General features: G+C 53.8%; 1 protein-coding gene across 2 annotated transcripts in view; it reads right to left on the minus strand.

The window, feature by feature from the left end:
- OSBP2 (oxysterol binding protein 2) overlaps nucleotides 1-27,605 on the minus strand; it is a 392,283-nt gene that overhangs the window by 13,879 nt on the left and 350,799 nt on the right. For both annotated transcript variants that reach the window (XM_030583569.1, XM_030583570.1), the window contains one exon: nucleotides 25,605-25,850. In XM_030583569.1, coding sequence (XP_030439429.1) covers nucleotides 25,605-25,850 — 246 coding nt within the window. The remainder of the gene's footprint in view (nucleotides 1-25,604; nucleotides 25,851-27,605) is intronic.

The raw sequence follows: 27,605 nt of genomic DNA on the forward strand, positions 1-27,605 counted from the left end.
CTGGTTGCGGCTTCAGGCAGCCGCTCCCCACCCGATGGCCCAGGTAAGATACTTCAGCCATCCCCACCTTGCACTTCTCAGCCTTCACTGTTAACCCAGCCTTTCGGAGTCGGTCTAGGACTTGTTTAACCTGGGACATGTGGTCCTCCCAGGTCTGGCTGAAGACACAGATGTCGTCAATATACGCCACGGCAAAACTCTCCATCCCCCTCAGTAGCTGATCCACCAGGCGCTGGAAGGTGGCCGGCGCTCCCTTGAGGCCGAAGGGCAGGGTCAGAAACTCATAGAGCCCCAGAGGGGTGATAAAGGCCGATTTCAGCCTGGCATCTGCGTCCAGCGGCACTTGCCAGTAGCCTTTGGTAAGATCCATAGTGGTGAGGTACCGAGCACCTCCCAGCTTGTCTAGGAGCTCGTCAGGCCTGGGCATAGGGTAGGCATCAGATACGGTGATGGCATTGAGCTTTCGATAGTCCACACAGAACCGGATTGACCCATCCTTCTTGGGGACTAGCACCACTGGCGAGGCCCAAGGGCTGGAGGACGGCTGGATCACCCCCAAAGCCAGCATGTACCTGACCTCTCTTTCAAGATCCTGGGCAGTTTTACCAGTGACCCGAAAAGGGGAGCATCTTATAGGGGCATGTGACCCGGTCTCCACCCTGTGGACAGTCAAATTAGTGCGTCCAGGCTGGTTGGAAAACAGCTGTCGGTACAGATGCAGCACCCCTCTCATCTCAGCGTGCTGGCCCGGGGTCAGTTGCTCAGAGAGGGGAATCGCCTCCAGGGGGGAACCAGCTTTTGTCTCAGGGAACAGATCCACTAAGGGGTCATCTCCCTGCCCCTCCCAATGTCCACACACGGCCAACACCACATTCCCCGTCATAGTATGGTTTCATCATGTTCACATGGTACACCCGACGGTGATGTGCCCGGTTTGACAGCTCCACCACATAGTTTACCTCATTCAGTTGCTTGATAACCTTGAAGGGCCCTTCCCAGGCGGCCTGGAGTTTGTTTCTCCTCACGGGGATAAGAACCATCACCTGATCCCCGGTGGCGAAGGCACGGGCTCGTGCTGTGCGGTCATACCAGACCTTCTGCCTCCTCTGGGCTCGGGCCAGATTCTCCCTGGCCAGGCCCATGAGCTCGGCCAGTCTTTCCCGGAAGGCCAGGACATACTCCACCACTGACTCTCCCTCGGGAGCGGCCTTCCCCTCCCATTCGTCCCTCATCAGGTCTAGGGGCCCCCTCACCCACCTTCCATACAACAGTTCGAAAGGTGAAAACCCGGTAGATTCCTGGGGTACCTCCCTGTACGCAAACAGCAGGTGAGGTAAGTACTTGTCCCAATCTTGCGGATGCTGGTTCATAAATGTTTTTAGCATCATCTTCAGCGTCCCGTTGAACCTTTCTACCAGCCCATTGGACTGGGGCTGATACGCTGAGGCCCAGTTGTGCTGGACCCCACATTTCTGCCATAAGGCCCGGAGCAGGGCCGACATGAAGTTGGACCCCTGGTCCGTTAAGACCTCCTTGGGGAACCCCACCCGGCTGAAAATTGTCAGCAGCGCATCTGCCACTGTGTCTGCTTCGATAGAGGACAAGGCCACCGCCTCGGGGTAGCGAGTGGCAAAATCCACCACCACCAGGATGTATTTCTTCCCTGACCGGGTCGTCTTGCTGAGGGGTCCCACTATGTCCATGGCCATCTTCTGGAAAGGTTCTTCTATGATGGGTAAAGGCCTCAAAGCCGCTTTCCCCTTGTCCCGGGCCTTCCCCACCCTCTGGCAGGGGTCACAGGATTGGCAGTACTGTCGGACATGGGTAAAGACCCCAGGCCAGTAAAAGTTCTGTAGCAGCTTCTGCCTGGTGCGCCGGATTCCCTGATGCCCTGCGAGAGGGATGTCATGGGCCAGGTACAACAGCTTGTGACGGAACTTCTGGGGAACCACCAGCTGCCTCCTGATCCCCCATGACTCTACTTCCCCTGGGGGAGCCCATTCTCGGTACAGGAACCCCTTCTCCCACAGGAACCTCTCCTTGCAACCTCTCCTCATGGTCTGTACCGAACTAAGGTCAGCCCGGTCCCTGTGCTTCCGCAAGGAGGGATCTTTCTGCAACTCGGCCTGGAACTCAGCAGCTGGGACAGGAATGGGGACCGGCTCTCTCTTGCGGGCTGGGTCTGAGGCCGCAGCCTCTTTGCACCGTGCCCCTGGGCGTTCCCCGCTCCCTGAGTTAGGGTCCTGCACCTCAGGTCGAGTACCTTCCCCGTTGTCGGGGAGCAGTGCCATTTGCCGACTCTGACTACGAGTCACGACCAGGGCACTCTGGGTGTTACTAGGCCAGTCCTCAAGGTCCCCTCCCATTAACACGTCAGTGGGCAAATATTGGTGTACCCCCACATCCTTGGGGCCTTCCTTGGCCCCCCATTTCAGGTGTACCCTTGCCACGGGTACCTTGAATGGGGTCCCGCCCACGCCCATCAGGGTCAGGTAGGTGTCTGGCACCATCCGATCTGAGGCCACCACCTCGGGCCGGGCCAGCGTCACCTCTGCGCCCGTGTCCCAGTACCCAGTGACCTTCCTCCCATCCACTTCCAGGGAAACAATACACTCTTTCCAGAGGGGCAGCCCCGCGCCCACCCGGTAAACCAAAAACCCGGAACCTGGAGCATCCACAGGTGATATGTTGCCAACCCCCCTTTCCTGGGAATGTAGCCCCTGCTCCGATTGGGTTTTTACCCAGTTCACCCTCTGCGGGTTGGGTCTGCTTGGTCTGTCCCTGAGCTTGGGGCACTGGGCCCGTATGTGACCTCGTTGGCCACAGCGATAGCAGCCCATATCTCGTGGGTCCCCTTGAGTGGGTTGGATGGACCTGCCGCTGGATGTTCCCCTTTTGGGGGGGTTCTCCATAGGCCCCCTTTGGGAGGTCCCATGATGACTCTCTCTCTGCGTTGAGGCAGGCCTGCTCCTTCGAGACTCCTCCCTGCCATCCCCTGCCCGACTGTCCACAAATTGGTCGGCCAGCTGGCCTGCATGCTGCGGGTTCTCTGGCTTCTGGTCCATCAACCACAGCCTCAGGTCGGACGGGCACTGCTCGTACAGGTGCTCCAGTATGAATAGGTCAAGCAGGTCCTCTTTAGTTTGGGCCCCAGCTGTCCACTTGCGGGCATACCCCTGCGCCCGGTTGACCGGTTCTAGGTATGTGACCTCACGGGTTTTACGCTGGCTCCGGAACTTTTTCCGATACATCTCAGGAGTCGCCCAAACTCGCGGAGCAGGGCCTGTTTAAACAGTTCGTAGTCCCCTGCCTCCGCCCCTTTCAGTCGGCTGTACACCTCCACGGCTGTGGAGTCCAGTAAGGGGGTGAGAACTGCGATCCTGTCTGCAGGGTCAACCCTGTGCAGCTTGCAGGCATTCTCAAAGGCCGTCAGGAAGGTATCTATGTCCTCCCCCTCCTTACGCCGGGGCAGCAAGTGCTTATCAAAGCTCTTTGTAGGCTTGGGTCCCCCCTCACTCACCGCAGCAGGAGCCTCACTGCTCCTCAGCCGGGCCAGGTCCAGCTCATGTTTACGCTGTTTCTCCTTCTCCTCCCGCTCATGTTTACGCTGGTTCTCCTTCTCCTCCCACTCACGCTGGCGCTGGTTCTCCTCATGTTTACGCTGGTTCTCCTCATGTTCACGCTGTTTCGCCTTCTCCTCCAGCTCTCGCCTCTTTAACTCGAGCTCTTCCCGTCTCAGCTCCCTTTCATATTCCAGCCGCCTCCGCTCCACGGATGCCGAGCGTTGCCGGGAGGATCCCCTGCTGGGGGGTGAGCTTCGCCGTGAGGCTCCCCTGCAGGCCGGGGGTGTCATGGTGCCCTCGGTATACACTGGGCTCCTCCCTGCCCTTCCCCTACGCCTAGGAAGGGGGGGTCTCGGGAAGCCCTCGTCTGCCGGCTGACCACTCCCAGCGGGGACAGACACTGGTGCCTGCACTGCATCTGCTCGGCTGCTTCCCTCAGAGACAGGGCTCCGTTCATTCAACCGATCTTCCTCCTCCAGCCGAGCAATCAGCTGGTCCTTGCTGAGCCTCCCTGGGTGCAGCCCCCTCTGCTTGCATAGCTCCACCAGGTCACACTTGCGCCGCTTGGCATACATCTTCCTGCTGGCCACTCACAGGCCGGGGCGCTCGCCGCTCCCCACGGTTTCCAGGGGGACCCCTAGTGCACCAGCCCTTCGTGAGGTCACCACCTCTCTGCCAGGGTCGAGCTGCAGACTCCTCCGCCCCTGGGACCGCTCGCTGCAATCCCCCGGGGGACCCTGTTACTGCAAAGTCCTTCTCACTGGGCACACACTCCCAGGGGTTAGTCACCCCTTCGTTTTACTGCTCCCCAGTCACTTACTGCAGGAAGCGCCGTCCACGGGGTGCAGTATGTCCCGCCGCTGCCACCAGTTGTCACGGAGTGTGGGGGAGTCCGGCCCTGCACCCCTCTTCCTGGGACCCACAGTGACTCTCAGCCAGCCAGTAAAACAGAAGGTTTATTGGACAACAGGAACACAGGCTACAGCAGAGCTTGCAGGCACAGTCAGGACCCCTCCACCGAGTCCTTCTGGGCTTTCAGGGTGCTTGGATCCTAGCTAGGATACCCTGAATTCCGCCCACACAGCCCCAAGCCCAAACTCAAACTGCTTCCCTCCTGCCACTCCCTTCCTTTGTTCCCCTTCCCGGGCAAAGGTGTTGACCTTTCCCCTCCCTTACCTAGCTCAGGTTACAGGCCCTGGCATCTTCCATCCCCTAAAGTCCTCCCCTGCTCTCCCACTCCCCACACAGACAGTCCCTACTGCATCACAACTTCAACCTCCCTGGCCGCACTATAGCAGATCTCAAGGTGGCCATCCTGCAGCAAAAAAACTTCAGGACCAGACTTCAAAGAGAAACTGCTGAGCTTCAGTTCATCTGCAAATTTGACACCATCAGCTCAGGATTAAACAAAGACTTTGTGAATGGCTTGCCAACTACAAAACCAGCTTCTCCTCCCTTGGTTTTTTACACCTCAACTGCTAGAACAGGGCCTCATCCTCCGTGATTGAACTAACCTTGTTATCTCTAGCTTGCTTGCTTATATATACCTGCCCCTGGAAATTTCCACTACATGCATCTGACGAAGTGGGTATTCACTCATGAAAGCTCAAGCTCCAAAACGTCTGTTAGTCTATAAGGTGCCACAGGATTCTTTGCTGCTTTTACAGATCCAGACTAACACGGCTACCCCTCTGATACTTGACACTCAGGGACACTACATGCACTTTTCTCATATAGGTTTCTTCCCCTCCTGGTTTTATGCTCCACCCTTACATTTCCCAATCCCCCCATCATCCACTGACAGTCATTTGAAGTGGGACAGCCCTGCAGAATTTAGGGGTCCCCACAGCAGCACCCCCTCCTGTCATTGTCACGCTAACTGTAAACAGAAACCCTCCCAGCCCTTCAGAATTCAGCTTTCTCCTCTCCTCAAGCTGCGTGAATCACAGATGCACACGGTTAAGTAAAATCCTACTCATGGAAAACTGGGTTTAACTGGAAAGTCCTTTAGATGCGCAAACGCGCAGATCTATGGGGCTGCACCTAAACATTTACACGGAGTTCAGGAGGCCTGTGCGTGGATTGGCACTGCGAGCGCTCACACTTCCTGGGAGAGGCTCCTTCCCTGCAGCCAGCGCGGCTCTATTCGTATTTACGGCGCGATCACAGGAGGCAGCTCCGGTCATTAATAACCAGGAGGGCAAATGCCCTTGTGAGGTATGTCGGGCAAAGGGTCCACGGCTTCAGCTGGCAAGTGTGGCCGGCCAGGAACACACAGCGACATGGAGAAACTTGCCACCCGCACACTCGGGGTTCACAGACAGACCCAAATGTTGCTGTGGCTGCTGCTCTGTGTAGCTCAGAAGCTTGTACCTTCCACCAACAGAAGCTGGTCCAATAAGACGTCATCTCACTCACCTTGTTTCTCTCAAGATAAAACAGCAGCTAATTATTGACTGTGCCAACAAGACATTTACACTCACTAATCTCTGTGACTAACAAGTGCAACAGCAACAGACACTGGAGCAGGAGCAGGTTCCCCTCAGGGGGCAGCAACTTTTCTAACTGCAAGCAGTACATCTACTCAGCAACTCCCTGTGCTGGTACATCAGCATTCCAAGCGAGCAGCGGAGAGATCTCGCCAGGGCTTGCCAGCGCTTCTTACCAAGCCCTGGAAGCTATAAAAACAACCCAGCAGCTTTCAAACGTCAAGATCTGGTGCTAGGAGGCAACAGCAAAACGCTCAACCTCGTGGCCGCAGCCCCTACTCCTGAATGATCCAGTCTTGGTTTTAAATATGGTTAGGAAGCGTAACCCCTCCACCCACTGCGCACACACACCACCCTCCAACTCCAGCTCTGTCTGTAAGGAAACTCAACCCAGCTCCTGAATGCCAGGCCATGGCAGAAACCAAACAGACTCCTGTCACGCCCACAGGGGGATTAAAAGAAAACCACCATCCAGGGACAACCTCCCTGCTCTGCCTGGGCCATTAACACAGCCCTGGAAGAGCCCACACAGACAACTGGTCAATTATAACTCCAGAGCAAAGTGCAGACAAGGAAGATGTTCGCGTATGAGTCATCGTGCTGTCCATCCATCTGCAGCCTGGATGGGTTCAACTGCAAGGAACTGAATCCAGTGGAGATTTCCAGACAGTTTTTTTGATATCAAGATCCCCACCCGCTCGAGGCTGGGACTGATAAGCACCTGGCTGCCCACAGTCACCCCAGGCCTTGCTAGATATACTTTCTGGATTTCAGACCCTGGTCCCTTTGGAGTTTTACACCAGCAAATCGTCAGCGCCACTTCTGGAGAACTCTGGAACGATCCAGAGGGCAGAAATCCCAGGCTTTGAGTTGTGTGAGGATATTGTCCCAGACACCGTTAAGCTGCTGATACCTCAATAGGATCAGCTCTAAGGTTAGTTCTGACGAGACTGCAGGGAATATTCAAGCAGAAGTTACTGGGAGTGGTACCCACCCTCTTCCCATTCAAACTTGCCATGAAGCTGTTCCCCAGAACAGTCTTAAATCTCCTGCTTTGGAGCAGTTCTGCTACCCTCAGGTTCCTTATTCTCACCACATGGCCAGATCCATCCGCTTTAGCTTGGTGGATCTGAGAAAGCACCAGGACCTGGACAGGATGTTTCCAGACTACGATGTAGGATCCATGTCTCCCCTTGCTGGTATGGTCAGGGGGGCTCCTCGTCATTGACCCCGGTGAGAGTGAGGGCAGAATCGGGCCATGGGTCTCAGCATCTCACTCTCTGTTGGGCCCCACAAAGGACCTGCTATTATTAGCTTGTGGAAGCCTCTTTAAACCTCATTAAAATCTCTCTGCTTTCCCCTTCCCATCTCTAATGAGGATGCTGACCAAGGGCTGCTTGCTAACAACACAGGGCTCTGCAAGGACATGCAGAGATGAGGACATGCTGGGCTCCTGCTGCACTCCCCTCAGTGAGCAGCTGTACAGCCTGCAGGGAAGATCTGCAGCCACAGCTGTATTTTAACAAGCGCTTTTCGCCTCACCCCCCCCCCCACTGTCTTGCTTTGACCCCCTCCAATTGGCAGCCTTTGTGCTGCAGCTGCAGCCCCACCACACTCAGAGGAAACTGGCCCCAGCATGTCTGGGGGAGGAGACGGGGATTTCACGGGGGACTCACTGGGGAGAATGCACCTGCCCCAGAGAGACACTAGGAGAGAAGCTGCAGGGGCTGCCAGTGCTAGCGGCTGCCAGGTGGGAATCCAGGTCTGGGTCCCAGTGTCCGCTGCCTTCCCTCCCAGCTGCATGGGGACCAAGGAGGGAGCTAGGGCCTTGTGCGTCCCTGGAACAGGGGCCTCAGCTGTGCCATGTTGAGGGGTAATTACCTCCGAAGGGAGCCACCCGCAGCCCTCAGCAGGCAGGGGCAGCTCAGCCTGTCTGCGCAAACCCAGCCAGGCCTAGGAGCCTTGCAGGTAGCCAGTGGGTGTGGGCTTCAGCCCAGCTACTAGAAGACAAGTACCCAGACCACAGGACACCACCACAGCTCAGCCTCCTCCCCAGCACCATCCGCAAGGGGGCCAAGCACTGACTGGCTCAGACTCAGCTCCCTCCCCCCCAGAGGTGCTCTCCCTCAAGGGCAGGGCTGGGAGATCCTGTGGGGTCAGCAGGCTCTGCGGTGCCCTGGCCAGACCCTTCCTACTGAGACAGGGCTCCAGTCCTCAGGCTGGCTGGACAAATCACACAAGTGTTGCCATCTGAGCAGCCTAAATCCTCCCAGGGGAAAGAGAGAAAGACACTGCCTAGGCCTGGACAGGGCCCACGACAAGCACACGTCATTACCAACCCTGCCTTGGTGTCAGGAGAGGAACCCCCAGCCCCCCACCACCTCTCATGGCTCTGCCTTACTATCAGGCAGCCGCTGATTTCCTCTGTGCTTCTAAAGCCAAGGAGGGGTCAGTTCCCCCCAGGGAGGAGAACCGGGCTCTCCCTGCACACACAGGCTGGAAGTGGAGACTCCCTCGCACTTATGAAGGCAGTTTCCTGACAAATTCACACTCCTTGCGGGGGCTATGGAACAGGATAGTCACCCCCACTATCTCTCCTCTTATGGGGATAACAGCACAGTCATCCCTGCAGGAAGAGAGGGGAGAAGGAATTGCCCCATGGTTAGGGCACTAGCTTGTGCCTCGGGAGCCCCAGGTTCAATTCCCTATTCTGCCATGTAGTTTCTCTGGACCTCAGTTTCCCATCTACATAATGGCCCCTATTGCTCTGCCAGTACTTTTATAATCAGCCCTTTTCTCAGCCTAACAACCCACTATGTCTTGATGCCCCAGTGCACCAAAGCAACAGAGATCTCGCCAGCTGCCATTAGCCAAGTATCTCAGCCCCGTCTTTAGCTTTTGCCTGGAGGAAGCTGCCATTCTCCTCCTCACCTTCAGGGCAGTAGTGTGTCCTCACCCAGCCAAAGATGGGCAGCATGTCACGGGTAGCACCTCAAAGCTGAGCAGGGGCTGCTGGGGCTGCTGCACTCCCCATCTGTACACAGGAGAGGTGCCCTAGGGGAGCTGAGAACTGGGGGCCTTAGGATGTTCAGAATTAAATAATAAGCAACGTCACCATCTGGCTGCCAAACACAGGCACAGCTCCTTGTATCGTCGTCTGAGGGACGTCAACAAACTACAGCGCGGCTCAGGCCCTGTCTATGGTACAACTATAATGGAGTTGGTGGAGCCAGTCACAACTCTGCACAGGTCTCTGGGGCACGGGGAACACTGCTTAGCTACCCTCCATATGACAGCACAACTGTGCTCATGCTCCCCTGCTCAGTTATAAGCAGTGGTGAGCTGGAGCCGGTTTGCGCAAACCGGTTGTTAAAGGGGTGGGCAAACTCTGGCCCGCGGGACCGTCCTGTCCGGCCTGCCTCTGGACCGTTCCTTGGCAGCTCTGCAGCTCCTGGTGCTTGGCCGGCATGGTAAGGAGGTGGGGCTGTGAGCTCCAGCGGGCCGCGCGGCATCCATACAACCTGCCCTGAGCAGCATGGGGGCCGGGCCGGGGCTGGGAGGAGGGGTTGGATAAGTGGCAGGGAAGGGTTGGAGGGGGCGGAGGTTCTGGGGGTGGTGGTCAGGGGATGAGGAATGGGGGAGTTGGGTAGGCGTGGGAGTTCCAGGGGTCTGTCGGGGTGGTGCTGGATGGGGTCGGGGCAGTCAGGGGACAGGGAGTGGGGTAGTTGGGTAGGGGGGTGGGGAGGGGTCCTGGGGGGCAGCTAGGGTGGTAGGTCTCAGGAGGGGATGGTTGGGGGACAAGGAGCAGGGGGGGTTGATGGGTTGCGTGTTCTGAGGAGGGCAGTCAGGGGCAGGACGTGGGTGAGGGTTGGAGGGGGGGACAGGCTGTTTTGAGAGACACAGCCTTCCCTACCCAGCCCCTGATACAATTTTGCAGGGCCGATTTTAGGAAGTGCAGAGACCGATTCAAACAGTTTCTATGGGGCCCCAGCAGGGATGACTTAAAAAAAAACACGTAAAAAAACACGTGGGGCTTGTACTCACTGGGCAGTGCTCCGAGTCTTTGGTGGCACTTTGGTAGTGGATCCTTCACTCGCTCCGGATCTTCAGTGAAGACCCAGAGCGAATGAAGGACCCGCCGCCAAAGTGCCGCCAAAGACCCGGTAGGGAACCGGTTGTTAAGATTTTGGCAGCTCATCACTGGTTATAAGTGCAGTGGAGATGGGGCCTTAGAGATCCCACCCAGAGATTAGACTGGTGAAGAGTCGGACACAGAAGGACCCCACAATAGCTATGCAAGTTGGGATCACGGCAGAGAGATGCCACTCCAAAGAGCATGGCATGGGGAGGGGCTTAGGGTGGTGGGGCTGGGGGGAGGAGGAGAAGGAAGGAAGGCCCAGTTTCTCCAGAAGTATTTAGGCACCTAGCTCCTATTACAATCAATGGGAGTTAGGTACCTAAATACCTTTGCAGATCTGGGTTAAAGAGCCCAAAGCTCCCCATGCTGTAATGACAGACTAAATCCATAGAATAATTTAATAGAACCTTCCCTCTGCCCTAGTTTTATCCCTCCCACTGGAGTCCCTGCAGTAAAGCCCAGCCTCGTTAGTTACTGCCAAGGGGATTCAGCAGCACAGTGCTGGAGAACCCATCCTCTTCCCAACTGAACCCCAGAGCCAAGACACTCAGTGCCCTTCAGATTAGCCCCCAGTCTGGGGCTCAGGCAGCCAATCTGCACTGTCTCCAGTGCGGTGAGCTCTGTGCATCAGCTGTAACATACTGCAGCCAGGGGGCCCAAAGACCCGCTGCATTAAACGCGTTGAGAGATTATTTGTACCAATGCAATTACAGCCCAAATCCCCTGAGCAACCGGATTACAAATGAGAAATACAGCAAAATCTCCTCCTTCAATTCCCCTGTAACCGGCAAGAGAATATCCTATTTGGATAACTGGATTTTAGCATGAGATTTTCAATACTTTGTTCTCTGTGTCGGGAGGGCGAGCAGTGCAAACACATTTCTAGCAGAATTTCATAGCACTGATCATGTGAAAATGTGCATCCCGTCACCTGTTCATCCCTGGATGTGCTACAGCCGTGGGAAATTCTCACAAGGTAAATCTCTCTCTTCCAAGAGGATCCACAAGAGAAAGCTCTGAAACTTCACAGTTTGAAATACATGAAATCCAGTATGATCTCTCTCTCCGACCCCCTCCTTTTGGTGGTTGCCGGCAGAGCAAGATATTGTGAAGCCTGCCTGGAGCAGGGTGAACTAGCATGACACCGTTCACAGTGAAGGAGGAGACCCATCCTGAATCGCTTCAGGGTGCTGCTATAGGCAAGTCTGGATTCAGGTTACAGCAAAGAGGAAGTTACTTACCTGTACTACAGGCTCTTTGAGAGGTGTGGTCCCTATCTGCATTCCGCTGTGGGCTATGCATGCGCACCATGCACCTGGAGCCGTAGAATTTTGAAAGTGGTATCCATTGGTCCGCGCATGCCCCTGGCTCACCTCATGCCACCGACTGAGGGGATAAAGTGCGGGGCAGACCAACCACCTCTCCAGTTCCTTCTCTACTGCAAATCAGATCACATATCACAAAGAACCTCCAATTACAGGCAAATAACTTCTTCTTCAAGTGATGGTCCCTACTATGTTCCACTGTGGGTGACTGACAAGCAGTACCTCACCAGGAGGAGGATGTAGACAGTCGAGCTGAGTGGAGCACCACTGTCCCAAAGGAGGCCAAAGAGTCCTGCACCTGGCACAACGTCTTGCAAATGTGTGAAGGGAGCCCCACAGGGTTGCTTTGCAGATGTCCAGGAGGGACACCTGCTAAAGAGACGCCATAGCTGTTGCTTGTGCTTTAGTGCAATGAACTTTTGCCCCAGGGGAAGGGAGTTCAATAGCTGAATGCAGAGTAGAAGGCTGCCGGAGATTCATCTGGAAAGTCTCTGGGTGGAGATGGCGCGCTCTCTGACTCTTTCTACTACAGCGACAAACAGCCTCCGGGATTGCCTGGCTGCTGGTTTTGTTCTCTGTAGGTAGAAAGCCAAGTCCTGTTGAACACCGAGGGAGTGGAGTCTTTGCTCCTCTGTGGAAGTGTGCAGTTTTGGGAGAACACAGGTAAGTGAATGAATTGGTTACGGTGAAATTCTGAAACTACTTTGGGGTGAATTTGGGGCGTAGATGTAAAGAATATAGTGTACGGAGGATCTGCCATCGCTGCTCTAAGTTCTCCAACCCTTCTTGGAGAAATGATGGCTACAAGGAAAGCAACCTTCATGGAAAGGAGGGGCACAGAGCAAGTAGCTATAAGTTCAAAGGTGTGGGGGAGGGCTTGGGGATGTTGAGAGAACAAGGTTTGTGTCCCACTGAGGAGCAGGCTTCTGAGTAGGTGGGAAGGTTCTGGTTATGCCTTTCCAGAATCTATTGGTCATGGGGTGGGTGAAGACTTGAGTAGCTCTGAGAAGGTTGATGGTATGTGCTGATAGCTGCCAAGCAGACTCACAAGGAGTTGATGGACAAAGCTGATGTCTCCACAGATCGGATACAGTCCAAGAGGAGAGGAATAGCTGTAGTCTCTGGGAGAGCACCTCTTTGTTGTGTCCAGGAAGAGAAGTGTTTCCATTTAGCCAAGTAAGATTTTCTAGTAGAGTCCTTTCTACTACTGAAGAGGATGTCTCGTATGGATGTGGAGCACGAACGTTCTAAGGATGATGCCCATCCAAACACTGAACCCTGAGGTGGAGCAGACACGGATCAGGGTGCTTCATCTTGCCATTCCACAGGGTTAGGAGCCCAAGAGATGTTGGGAGGATGACTGGTGGTCGGGAGGACATGCGTAGGAGATTGGGAAACCAGAACAGTGCATCCTGGCCTCTCGAGATGTCCAGGCACCTTGTGCTGTGTGGCTGTCCATGTGCGCTCCCCAACCTAATAGGGATGTGTCCATAATAATGGTCCTGTTTGGGGAGGAAGGGAGAAAGGGGATGCCCACGCATACTGGAGGAGGATTTATCCACCGCAGCAGGGAAGACACTAACTTGGCCAGAACAGTCACCAGGAGGTTAATGGAATGATGACTTGGGGCGTATACCGATTGCAGCCAAGTCTGAAGACAATGAAGGTGGAGTCTTGTGAATGGGGTGAGGTAGGTGCATAAGGCCACATGACCTAGGAGAGAGACAGACGTGTCTTGACTGTTACTCGAGGGTTGCTTGTGGCGTGAGCACTGATTTCGTTCATGGTCTGGAACCTGTCCATGGGCAGGTACACTCTTGCAGTGATAGAACATAAGGTTGCCCCCAGAGATTGCGTGTGTGGGGAGAAGACATCTTTTGATTTTACGCTGACTCTCAGTGAAGAGAGTTCACCCTGTTTTGAGGTGGACCCCCTTGTCTTTTCTATCAACTTCATTGTCCCATGAAGCTAAGCAGAGCTAAGAATCCTTACATGCCTCCCACAACAACCAAATTGGTGCTGCATCTCTTTCAGCAGCACTAGAGGGTTTGTATATGAGGATACATTGAGCCAATATATCCTCTAGGTCAAAAATGGTGCAGACATCCGCTAGGGCTTGTTCAGTCCAAGGACTGGGCCTAAATTTGTGAAGGATTTGTTTAAAAGTGATCTCCTGAACAAATGGTGAGGTTGGGGCCACCTCCAGTTCTATTCACCCTTTGGACGAAAGTTTACCCAGCCTTTTCTTGAACATTTTTAATAATCTTGTTCAAACTTTCCCATCACACCTGACAGTTCAGAGAGTGACACAGCCTAGATTCTGAAATTGTAGCTGAATAATATGAGCTCTGTAGTACTTTTTACATCTATATTTATCTCTGTCTACATATATCCTTCAAGAGCTAGGAGGTAGACAAACTCCTATATCCTTCAAAGCTTGTCTGGTTACTCAAATAAAAGTGCCAAGCTCTCTAGAGCTGGCGGTGTGCATACCAATTTTCACAATAACCAAGACATATTCCAATATTCCCCCTTTCATAATTCTCCACCAAAATGTTATACTTAGAAAATAAAAAACAACAGGATCTTATTCAGGGATAAGGCAATATAGAATCATAGACTATCAAGGTTGGAAGGGACCTCAGGAGGTCATCTAGTCCAACCCCCTGCTCAAAGCAGGACCAATCCCCAGACAGAGTTTTACCCCAGTTCCCTAAATGGCCCCCTCAAGGATTGAGCTCACAATCCTGGGTTTAGCAGGCCAATGCTCAAACCACTGAGCTATCCCTCCCACCTGCTGCTTTTATTGTGAATACAGAAAGAATCAGGGTAAGTAATCAGTTATCACCACAACATTCCATTCACTCACACATTCATTCATCCACACACACAAGTTCTGCAAGTTGTTATTATAGTTATCAGCCTAGAAGTTACTCGTGTCAAGTCACTGGCCAGGTGACCTGGACTCGAGGATGGAGCCGGGCCTTGTCAGATGCCTTGTCAACTACCTGAAAGGGGATTCCAAAGAAGATGGATCTAGACTGTTCTCAGTGGTAGCAGATGACAGAACAAGGAGTAATGACCTCAAGTTGCAGTGGGGGAGGTTTATGTTGGATATTGGGAAACACTGTTTCACTAGGAGGGTGGTGAAGCACTGGAATGGTTTCCCTAGAGAGGTGGTAGAATCTCCTTCCTTAGAGGTTTTTGAGGTCAGGCTTGACAAAGCCCTGGCTGGGATGATTTAGTTGGGGATTGGTCCTGCTTTGAGCAGGGGGTGGGACTAGATGACCTCCTGAGGTCTCTTCCAACCCTGAGATTCTATGATTCTATCAGACCTATCACCCTAAATCAGCCAGTTGTTGCTCAGTGTTTTTTTCCCATTGCATGGAAAGACAATTACTTTCAAGGTCACTCTGTAAGAGGCACCTGCTACATTGGCAATAGCACTGCCCTGTGACAGTGGGAGACAGAGGGAGAATTACCTCTCAGCAACAGAGGTGTAGATGCAGGACAGTATCTCAAACAAGGGCTATGGAGACAGCCGTGTCTTGCTGCTGGGGCCCTTCACGTGTTCCCTGGAGAGCTTTTAAGAGGAAAACAAACATTTCACAGGAAGCACAGGGGCCTGGGGGTTGCTAGGATCCCAGGTCCCATCTTAGCTAAATGACTATTTCAAACAGTCCCATGTTGCTCCCTTGGCATTGGACTTGACACAAAGTCTTGAGAAGAGAAAGGCTTTGTGCGTGATCCTGCTGTGCCACCAACCCCTGGCAAGTTAGTCCGCAGGAGCCACGGCTGTTCCAGACACCTGCATGTCCCGTGGAGCGGGCACTGGCCATGCTGTTGCATGTGCCGACTAGGTTTCCAGTGCACAGCAAGTCTGGTGAAGGACCAGCAGCGAAGCGATCCCCTTCCATGGTTTCCCAGGCATGGCAGAGGTAAACGACGGGTCAGTTTGTTGCAGAGATTTTGTACAAGGCAGGTTTTCTGCCAAGATGACTAGAAAACTACATAATAATCTAAAGCCTGTGTTTTCAACAGCTGCCTCTGTGCAGAATCAACTCACCCACCCTTGCACAGAATTAATCCCTGGATGACACACAGGCAGGAACACCAGAATGACTCCACGATCAGAAGTGCAGGTGCTGGCATTGCGAGAAGCCCACCGGCGTGCCATTTTAGTGATGCATTCCAGCTGTACCTGGCACTCCTGTGCAGGCAGGCGGGGAGCACTGCAAGGGTTACACTGGTTCACCACCTGCACTCAGGACCCACTTGCAAGATTAGATCAGTTTTCATTAGCTAGCTCACTCCCTTTCTTTGTGCATATCATTATGCAAATCTCTCTCTGCTCAGAGAGCTGAGACTTGCCGATCAGGAGCACGTGCAACAAAGTGCCCACTAGCTAGGCCGTTGGGGGACTGGCATAGAGCTAGTGAAGAGAATCGGATGAGGTGGATGCGCTCTAGTCTGAAGTCAAGGTATTTAACTGCTTTACTTGTAACGCTCCAGGAACCAGTGCCCCACAGTGAAAAGTCCCAGGACTAGAGCCCCAGGCTGTGCCTGCCCAGCACAGGAGACAAGAGGCCGCAGCTGGCAGACAGCATGCAGCCCGTCTCCCTGGGGCCACAGCAGGATTAGTCCCCCAAAACACTAGTGTTAAACCCCAGGCAAGAGGCCCCTGTCAGTCCCCTTGGCAGATGGCACTATCCAATCCTGGCTGTGGGCACGGGAGACAGAAGTTTCTCTCCCTTTCTTGTGTGCCCTCATACAGGGGCTGCTCTCCGCAGCGGTGATAGTCAAAGGGCTGGGAATAAACAGCAAGCCGGCTTGGGTGTGGGCCTACAGATGGGCCCACGCTACCCACAGAGACCAGGAGGACTGTGCCATAGGAGGATTGGGTTTCTCAATCTCCTCCCGTCCCCTAGGAGAGAGATGGTGTCACCACAGCACTATTTAAAGGGGAGCATGCAAAGCAGTGTAGTTTAACAGGGATGGAGAACACGGGTATCAGTTAAACTTGGGGGATCTCAGCAGCGTGGTGCGCTGGATGCAGGGGCTGCCTGGACACTCCCAGCCCCAAGCAGGGACGTTTGTGGTCACTGGGCCACGGAGGAGTGGCAAACATCACAGGGCTCCTGGCTATTCACTCAGCTAGAAATCAGTGACCTGCCTGTGTGTGTGTGTGTGGGAGGGGGGCACAAGACCCTCCTTTAAATAAGTGGCCTGGAGCCTGCTCCTGCCCTTTACTGGTTGGCGGGGCATTGTCAGCAGTGGCCAAGAGTGGAGAAGGCTTATGTGCCAACCTACGATGCAGAAGAGCAGACTGGATGGCATCCCATCCCAGGCCTGACCTTTCACCACAAGTGCTCCAGCCAAAGGGAGATGGCAGGGAGTATAACAGCCTACTACAGCTGCCAGCTAATGGAGTTATTCCTTTAGCTTGACTGCCAGAGGCCTGTGCTTTGGTGGTGAAGGGCCCAGGTTCAGACACTGCTGAGAGCTCACAGTGGGGATCCATACAAAGAGCTTTGTTAGGAGACATGCTGGGGTAGTGCCAGGGCTGGAATGTGCCAGCTGTGCCACCTAGCGTACTGAGTTTGCTGCGCCATACCACTGAAGTCAGGGAAGGTTAACTCCCCTGAGCACCACTCGGACACCTCTGGCACACTAGTGAAGGGCCATACACAAGCCCCCTTGATGGCCATGGGCACACAGCAATAAAGGGTTAATGGATGTACAGGGCCAGACACGAACCCACAACCTGCTGCACTGATGGTAAGGGACCAAGCAAGGGGCAGCTTATCATACATGCTGAGCACAGAAAGCAGCACTGACAAATCTGCAGCAGTTATTTGGATGGCTTCATAGACTGAGAACGATGAGCCCTGTGGCACACACCCGCGTGCTTTGTCTTTGCCAGGAGGGCCTGGCCCTCGGCGAGCCGATTCTGGGGGAGGAGACGTAGCTTCGTTTAGTTAAAGAGCCCTTGAGCTATAATGCATGAAACATTAAGCAATTCACAGCCACCCACGGAAGATGCCGCTGCTCCATAAATAGCTGAAACACAGGCCAGTCCCTGGCACAGGAGCTCAGCAGCTTTCCAGGAAGATCCATCCCCCTTGCTTCAGCAAAGCTTGGGAGGAGGTGGGCCTTGGCGACGAAGATGAGACACCTCCATCCATCTTTAGGCACCTCACTTGGAGGCCAGATTTTCAGAGCGGCGGGTGCGCAGGCCCACTGTTCAGGTGCTGAGATGGCTGCATTTAGGTGTCTAACGTGAGGTACCCAAGGGAGAGAATTTTGGCCTAAATGCCCAAAGGTGACAACCTGGCAAAAAAGTTATAGGGAATGAAACCCCAAAGAGCCCACCTGGCTTGAGGGGAAGCCAACCCTCCCTCCAGTTGGATCAACCTCTTCAGCGAGGGCCTTCGTGTCTGTCCAGCCCAGCCCACCACGCAGCTACAACCCTCGATTTGTCTGCAGGCACACTGGCCTTGTCTACACTCACCAGTTGCACAGATTTTACCTAAGATGATTGCTAATGATTTGTACCATGGTAACACCTCTGGAGCCCAGCTGAGATTAGGGTCTCGTACATCCTTTGCTTAGCAAGACGGTCTCGAGGGGGTGAGAGAGTCAAGCCAGCAGCTTATTACCAAAGGAAAATGGAAGAACACCAAACTCTGTCAGAGAACATTGAACTCAACATAAGATGTTGCAGCACACCCACGCCGGCTTGCTGTTTATTCCCAGCCACGTCCATCATACCGTGCCGGAAACCTGCTGCGCAATCTAGCCTGTCACATCTGTAGGAGTGATTGTTGCTGAACGCAGGATGTAAAGTAGAGCCCCATAAAGTGTCTGAATGAGCCCCAAGAGCCTCCCTCTTTACACGCTCCTCTGAGGAGCGCTGCCTGGGAGCGTTGTTGTGATGTACGTCTCTGCAAGGGAGGCATTGCTCTCGCAGCCACGCTGCGATTTGATTTTGTTAAGCCATGCAGCGTAAGGAAGGCTGAGCAAGGTTTGCAACAACTCCAGAGCGGATTTTTAATGGAAGAGACATTTGGTGCATGAGGTTGGTGTTGGCGGGACATGAGCAATGGGGAGCAGCAGCCAATTGCTGACTTCCCAACACAGCTCTGCCAGTCCTAACCTGCAGCACAGCATTCCCTGCTGTTCCAGGGTGGAGGCTTTCCTGCCACAGCTCTGCCGATGAACATCAGCCCTGACCTGCAGCCCTGCCTGCCCTGTCTCTCTGGGCTGGTGTCGTCGTGATGAGAACAAATGTTCTGAATGGATAAGGGTGCAAGTTATCAAAGCTCATTCTCATTGTGATGGGTAGTTTTGAAGTCCACTCTCCAGCACTGATGGGCAGGCTGGTTAGCTCACTGGTCCACTCGGCTCCTAGCAGAACGGGGGCTTCACACTGGTCCCCTACACGGAGTGGATGCTGGACACAAGCCAGTCCTGGAGGATGCTAGCGCATTGCTGGCGTTCCGCGGCTCCCGCACTCTGCCTGGAGGCTGGCATCTGGGATGTACTGGAAGGTTTCTGAGGAGAATTATGCAGACGCCCCATTTGATTTGTTCTTCACTGACGGGCTCCTCAGGTAAAGCCATTTCACACTACTTCCTTTCTGGAATGTTCAAGTGCATCATGGGAAAATCCTGGCCAGCAGCTGTAAGTTAGGACGGGGATGGACTTAGAGTTTGAAGAGATGCTGTGTGTGAAGCATCCAGCAGGGCAGACACTTCTTTCACTGGCTTCTGGAGTCTTTGAACACCTCCTATCACACGCACCAGCCTTCTCTACACCAACACCTCCTCTCACTGCCCTCAGCAAGGCCCAGCAGCATGGGAACCAGGTTTGTATAATTTTTGGTGGTGCCCAGAATGTCCATAGGATAGTGAGGGGCTGCCCCCCGGGCGGTGCGGTTTGGGGGGCCCCATGCTTCATGAGGATGCGGGGTCCAGGGCAGCCTGGGGAGTTAGCAGGAGGCCTGGTGTTGGCAGCAGCAAGTGACCCAGCCCCAGCCCTCCCCACCCCGCCAGCTCCCGGCATAGCTTGGGGGAGGGGGCGAAAGCCGAAGAGATGGGGCAGGGCCTTGAGGGAAGGGGTGGAACGAGGGCAGGGAGGGAGTGGAGTAGGGCAGGCTGGGTCCAGGTTACTTGCTGCTGCTGGCGCCAGGTCCCTCGCTAACCCCCCAGGTCGTCCTGGACCCTGCGTCCCCATGAAGCGAAGAGCCCCCCAAACTGCAGGGCCTGGGGTGGTTGCCCCGATTCATCCCATGGACAAGACAGCTCTGGGTCCAGGGCAGCCTGGGGGCTAGCGGGGGGCCTGGTGCTGGCAGCAGCGAGAGACCCAGCCCTTCCAGTACATCCCAGATGCCACCCTCCACTCAAGCTTCACACAAGGGCAGGTTTGGACCCTGGAGATTTAGCCACTCTATGGGACCTGGGGGAGGGATAGCTCAGTGGTTTGCGCATTGGCCTGCTAAACCCAGGGTTGTGAGCTCAATCCTCGAGGGAGCCATTTAGGTATCTAGTCTAACCCCCTGCTCAAAGCAGGACCAATCCCCAGACACAAAAATGTGTCTGGGGATTGGTCCTGCTTTGAGCAGGGGGTTAGACTAGATACCTCCTGAGGTCCCTTCCAAGCCTGATAGTCGGTGACTCTATGAAACACCAAGAGATACATTACGCAAACAGACAGTAACTATCTAACGGATTATATGAACTAACTCAGATTACGACCTACCTTCCCTAGCCTGGGGAGGCAGGTGGCACCACAGGGGTTCCATCTCACTGCCACCGGCAGGAAGAAGGACCTGAGGAGCGGTGGTCAGGCCCACTCTGCCCTGGAGGGGGACACACAAGGACATCTATGGTGCCAGCGAGGCCCCAACAGGCACTGCTGGCCAAAACGAACCCAATCTTGTGTGCATGGGGCACAGGTGCACCCAGAGTGGACAATCACGCAAAGAACAGCACAGCGTTCTCAGCATTTCTCCAGCCCTCTGGCCTCCTGTATCCACCATCCACGCACATTGTCTCGTGCGGATGGATTCTTTGCCTTTCGTCTGTGGTAACCATCCCCAATGGGAGCGGAGAACTGCCCCAAGTACCAATCAAGCCCATTCCCAGCTTTATAAGAGCCCTTCGTTAGGGGCACAAACAGCAAAACCTTCAGTGTAACCAACAGCAAAGTTATTTCAACTCCAGATTCAGTCACACAAGATGTCTGTGCCTGTCCGTTTTGCACTGCAGAGTCCACTCCTGCTGGAACTGCAGATCACCTGAACAGGGGCATGCTTGTGCCACCTGACCACCAAGGCAATACGCAGAAGTAAAAAGCTACACATTTCCAAGCTGCATTTCACCACGCACATTAAGTTGCCCATAGCTGACACTGTCAAACAGCTGGGCTCTGACCTTGCTATTTGTGAGCTGGGGAGGGCCAGTCCCTAGAGGCTGGGGTTCTCCAGGCTCTGACCCAGCAGACCCTAGCAATAGACGGAGGAGTCTGGTTCTCCGTTCACAGGGGCTCTAAATGTAGGATTTGGGGATACACCATAATATTTTCACTCCACATGCATGCACTTGGCCCCTCTCCTGTCCCCACCTGCTCCCCACACAGCAGTGGCTAACCCTGCACTTCTCCTGAATGCTCAGATCCCGGCAGACTCGCCCCGAGTCCTTTACACCATTTCCGTCCAAGCAAACTCCATTGGAGTTTGCTGCTGTAAGTGAGACCAGACAAGCCCACAGGGCTCTACCTAGGGGTCATCTGTCAAGAAGAGAGGGGTACTAGACTGTTCCCCTCGATGTAACACACAATGCTTTCGCTATGCAGCACCAGCCGCTTGACTGCTGCTTCTCACACTGCATTGCAAAGGTGGCTCAGAAACATTTTGACATCAAGACCAGTTTAAATCCTAAGGGGAAATTTCTAATGTAGAAGGAAGCAAGAGTTTAATACCAGAGCATTAGCTCCAGAAGACTGCCAGGGTCGGTGTCATATCAGAGACGTCAATCAGGGAGCCGTGTCCTGCCTTTGCAGGGGGATGGGCTGTGTTTCACATGCAGATATTTGTGTTTTGTTCAGGGTTTCATAATCTAGACCAGGGGTTCCTGCTGGTGGCTGCTCTGACAAATCCTGTCTCTCTGTCCCTGCCTCCCTCAGCCCTTCATCGAGAGCCTGCTCCGGGGAAGGTGGATCAGGAACTCTCTGGCCGCCTGCCGATTTCCAGGCTTCTCGGGCTTCAGCCAGGATGGAGCTGCCGGAGGAGAGCCCCGGTGACCAAACGCTGCAGCCGCCTCCACTGACAAGAGCCAACTCCAGCACTGTGCACACCGGCCCCACCTGCCTCCAGAGGTGGTGCCCAGAGCTCCGAGGAGGTGGTGCAGTGCAGGACGCCGATCCCTGCTGGTGGCGCCAGTGCAAACACCAAGGCAGCGCATCTCGCTACTCTTGGTAACAGCTATTCAGGAGCAACAGCTGGGTGCTGCAGGGAGGGGCTGCTGCTTCCCCCCAAATCTCCGCACATGCTTTGGAGGCTGTCGTGGCTGCAAAAAAAAATCCGCTGGTGATCACATGCAACCATGGTGGCTGCATTTGAGAAATGCTGATCCAGACAAAGATCAAACAGTTCTCTTGCTCCCTGGGACCTCGTTTTCCAAGATGGCAATTAAACCATCTGGATAACATAAATCAGCACGTCAACACCACTGTCTACATATGGCGGAAGGAAAATAAATGGTCCTGTAAATCTATCCACCAGGATGGGATGGAGCGGCCCAAAGTATTGAATAGTCACTTGTCATGAGTCAATTTTCTTTACAGATCTCGACTAATTAAGCTCACCAGGTTTTAATTAAGACCTTTTGCTCACCAGGCAAGCCCTGGATACACTGGGAAGCTCGAGGATCTTCGTTTGTGTTAGGGTCATGGAATGAAACCTTTTCATTCCAAGACAAAGAGAAAGAAAGTTACCAAGCCCCATCCGGCCCTGCAGAGACACTCGGAGCAGAGAGGAACCGACTTGTTAAACTTGCCTTTCCGTGACATTTCAAAGGCAGCAGTTTATGATAATAGTTCAACGGTAGCAGTGCTTCGCCCTCACTGCTATTTCCCATTCTGCTCAAACGTCACAGATGAAACCCCGTCCCAGAGGCTGATGGGCTAATCGCTGCTGTGACACCATCTGGCCTGTTTTATTGCTGGCCTGTAGCCGGTTAGGATTGGAATACAGGGCTCAAGAGCTACACAGCTGGAGCATGAACTCACTAGGCGACTGAGCCCCTAAGCATTCTGGGGCTGCGCTCCCTTGATGCTGAATGAATGCAGAGGGGAAGGGGTGTTTGAGGATTCCCATGCTTTGCTTTCGTCTCTCACAGGAGGCCATTCCTTGCCATGGCTTTTTACTTCCCACTGGAATCAACATCAGTTCCCACAATGGCCACCCCGACCAAGTCATCGATTCTGCCACAGGCTGAGAAGACAACATCCTTCATGCACAGGGCACGTTTGTGTGAGTCACATGATTGCCGCCCAGCACACAGACAATTACAGCAGGACTCTCACAAGACTGGCTTTGGCACCGTGCGGCTGGCACCTCGGGCACCTCAAGGAGAGAAACAAGAGACCCTCCCTGCCTGGGGGACAGTGACCTTCTAGCCAAGATTCCAGGGGATGACCATCTCCTTGCTGTTTTCTTCATTTCCTGTCATTCGGGACAATTCACCAGGTGTGTTCTTCTTTATTCTTTCAGTTTCAATTAATAAAGTGTGCCCCACCCACTCCATCCTCTCCTGTTGCTTCAGCATCTCTCCTGGTGGGTCCTTCTCCTCCTCTCTCCCATGCCCCGGGGGTCCCACAGGGCCCTGATCTTGCCCTCCTCTTCTTCACTTTACACCCTCTTCCTGAGTGACATCATGCTCTTGCACTCCAATTACCACCTCTAGCCTGACTGGCTCAGCACACCTGATCTGTCATCCTCCATCCAATCCCGCTTCCTGGCCTGTCCAGCTGACACCTCCCTCTTGGGTGTCTCGCTACTCACTCAAGCTTCGCATGGCCAAAGCTGAGCTCCTGGCCTTCCACCAAATGCTCCCTGGCTTTCACTATGATCTGTCACCATCCTCCCGCTCCCTTCCCCACATCCAGGCACTCTGTGGGCATTACTGAACATCACACTCCCACCTGCCCAATAGCTCGGCTGGGCAGCCTTTGGAAACCCAGCCGGTGATGCCAGGGAAACTCCTGGGCTCCCTTTAGCTTCCTGAGGGTGTCACTGCACAAGCTCCTGCTTGACTTCCCCTGGCTATCCAGTTTTGTCCCCTGCAGATCCCTATGACCAGCCCTGTGCCTGCTCTTAAGGGAGCCAATGGCAGTTCCCGTCAGACCCTGGGAGCAGAGGGTGGAGTTGCAGCCAGGTTTATACAGTGGGGGTCTCATGCATTTTACGTTCTACATATGGGAACTATTGCTCTGAACCTGATTTAACTGAACGTATCTTGACATTAGGTTCTGAACAATCTGGAGCACTCCCCTCCACAATGGAAACACAAAACTTGTTCACGTTTGGGCCTACAGATTAAGCACGACTGTCGACAGAGACAACACATCTGTGGAGAATTTAGCTGCAAAGCTCCATGTGCAAGCTCATCCCAGACCCAGGGCTGGCAATTTGGTACCTATGTCCAGCTAGTTAAAACTGCGTTAGTTTCATTCTAGATTTGACATGTTGGGAGCAGCTTCTGGCTCCCACCTCCCCCTGGTATCCCCATCACTTCCACCCTGTTACCCTGGGGAATGCACGTTTTGCTTCTGCCTTCTGAAAGAGTTACTTTGTGTAGGATCCACTGCTGGGCCACTGACTGCAATGGAAGCAGGACCAGTGCGGACCAGGGGAGCCCCAGGGAATTACTCTTCGAAGAATGTGACAATGCTCCTGAAAGACTGAAATGAAGAGCCCCTTTCCCGCAGCCCTGCTGTCACATTATTGACTTGAACTGGGACCGTATAGAACATGGTTGCAACCAAGGTCCTGTAGTGGCACCAAATCTTGTATAAGGGGGGGTCAAATGAGGTGTCTAAGACAAGGTTATGGTTTGCTGGTTATGATTATGCTGTCTGTATGTGTGTATCAATTTTGTAGTTGAAGTTATGAGTATTGGCTCTATATTGTATATATTTCAAATTTATGCTATACTGCTAGGAAACATCCCAGACAAGTTGGTATTAGCTCTGCCTAGCCTGCTTTATGGCCCTTTAAGGACCATCAGCTATACAACTGACCCACTGAGAGAAGGCAGATATGCCTTGTAACTCAGCAAAGTATGCAGGGACTTGCCCATGTGACTCCAGACTCCATTTTGCTGTAATTTTCCACAGTAAGAACAAAGAGGTGTTCTTATACCTGGAAGAGACTATAAAAGGCAGCTGCCTCACCTCTATCTGGTCTTCAGTCCTGCTTCTTAACTCTGGAGGGACTTTGCTACAAACTGAAGCTCTGAACAAAGGACTGAATGACCCATCCCAGTGGGGATGTACTCCAGAGATTTGATTTGAACCTGCAGTTTATTTTATCACTCCGACAAACCTGAACCAAGACTTTGCCATTACTGCATGTAATTGATTCCATTTAACCAATGCTTGCTCTCATCTATATCTTTTTCCTTTTATGAATAAACCTTCAGATTTTAGATTCTAAAGGACTGGCAACAGCATGATTTGTGGGTAAGATCTGATGTGTATATTGACCTGGGTCCGGGGCTTGGTCTTTTGGGATCGGGAGAACCTTTTTTCTTTGACTGGGGTATTGGTTTTCATAACCATTCATCCCCAGGACAAGTGGGACTGGTGGTGATACTGGAAAACTGGAGCATCTAAGGGAATTGCTTGTGACTTGTGGTTTGCCAGTGGGGTGAGATCAAAGTCCTCTTTGGCTGGCTGGTTTGGTTTGCCTTACGAGGTGGAAAAACCCCAGCCTTGGGCTGTAACTGCCCTGTTTTAAGCAATTGGTCCTAAATCGACACTCTCAGTTGGGTCGCGCCAGAACCAGCATTGTTACACCTGCCCATACCTGCTCGCAGAGCGATCGGAAGCCAAGCTCATCTAGCCGATCCAGTTCGTAGGTTTCCCCCAGCAGGGGGTTGAACGGCTTCGCAGTGCGGTGCACAGTCGTCGAGTAGGAAGACACTGAAAATGCAGCAACGAAGCACATCTGCTCGGTGGAGCTCTCGCACTTCACGGCTTTGTCCAGCAGCTCGTGGTATTCCAGGTCCTCGGTCAGCCGCTGCAGCATGGAAAGCGGCTCGTTGAAGTTTACCTAATGCAGGCGGGGGGAATAGAGTTAGACATGTGCACTAATGGGTGAGCAATGGGCTTCCGGCAAAGAGACTGGCAGTCAGTGATCTTCATGTAGAGAGTATGGCCTAGCTGCGTTCCCACTGTGTCGCACTGCACAGCCAGCCCCGTACACTCTGCTCTCCCCTACATCTAACCTCCAGGTAACCTTGGACCCCCTGGCTTCCACTGCTGAGCCCTCAGCCTCTCCGCGGTGACTGTGTCCTGAACAGAGATCTGGAGAGGAAGGGAACACTCTAATGCGCCAGAGCAAACAGAGTCACTGCAACCCCAGCTCCCCTCCTTGTGCTTCGCTCTACAGTCTCTTCCCCTCCGTAGCCTGGATTGTCCCATCCCCCTCCAGGCGGGAGCTGCAGGAAACCTCATTTAAAACAATGTGACAGCGTGTGTGGCAGGTGCTACCAAGGAATGGCCAGGCGGATGGGGACTGCTGCCAGGTGGGGTGGAGTGAAGGGGGGGTGCCTGTGGGGGGAGGCTGGATCTGCTCACACTCAGCCAGTTGTCCACGCTGCCCTCTCGGTTTAATTCTAGTGTTAAGGTGAAGAGGGCAGTTCACGCCTGGCTCCTACACTCTGCATCACATCACTGGGGATCGGGGGCTTCGACTAGTGTGGCCAGGATGAGCTGGGAACAGCGTGACCTGGGACCTGGAGACCTCTCAGCTGCATCCTGTGTCGCACGCAGACACACCTTCACCTCGAGAGCTAGAGCTGGCACCAGTCACCCAGGCCAAACCAGGCTCAGAAGAGAGTCACAGAGTCAGTGGGCCCGAGACCTGACTCCCTTCTGGCTCGTAGGGGGTGTCCTTCCAGGTCTGGGGCGAGGCACCTTAGCAGGGAAGTGTGTGTCTGTCTCTAGGGGGAGAACAGGGGAATTCATTCTTTAGAGCCAGCAATCCTGCACCTGCCAGGAGCACGGAGACCACTAAAACATCCCCTCTTCAGAGCACTCAGGTGAAATGATCTGTGTCAATACCAACACCAATCCTCGGACGTGAAATGTTTCATCAAAGGGAACATACTCTGTGCAGAACAGAGCCTGGTATCCTTCACCATCGCCTACCTTCTATTTCCAACCCATCCTCAGGGAGTCTTTTTCCAGCTGAGGGCAGGCCCGTCTCACTCAGCACCGCTCCGAGCATCAGCACGATGGGATTACTCAAGAACCATAGACAGGGGCCTCCAGCCATTCCCAGACTCACTCAGCACCCGAGTCTGATCACCCACATACAGGCCACCAGCCCAGCTCGGCCTGCAGCTTTATGAATAGTCAGGTGAAAAACAGCTGCTTCCTGGACCACACGAAATCAGAGGGAAGCAGTGCTCCAATTCCCCAATCATTCTGGTGTGTGGCTGCACACTCCAGAGGTTCCACCGGCTGGGGCTAAGGGAGAGGGGACATGATGCCAGGCGGCTGATGGAGAACATGGTCCAGGTTTTAAAAGTAAGGCAGCTTGAAAAGCCAGGTACCAAGCCTACCTAGTGCAGAGCTAGTGGCGAACTGACCTGACCTGTCCAACGCCAGGCAAGAGTCCCTCTCCAGGGCACTGTTTGCACTGCACATTTGCACCTATTACTGCCACCCGTGGAGCTGCATTAATGCAATTTCTAGCACACCCATGCAAGGATGCTCTATGCCTGTGCTTTTCAACCTTTTTTCGTTTGTGGACCCTGTTGGAAATTTCGAATGAGATGCAGCTCCCATTGGAAATCGATCG

This window comes from Gopherus evgoodei, chromosome 13, assembly GCF_007399415.2.
Source record: "Gopherus evgoodei ecotype Sinaloan lineage chromosome 13, rGopEvg1_v1.p, whole genome shotgun sequence".
Taxonomy (NCBI): Eukaryota; Metazoa; Chordata; order Testudines; family Testudinidae; genus Gopherus; species Gopherus evgoodei.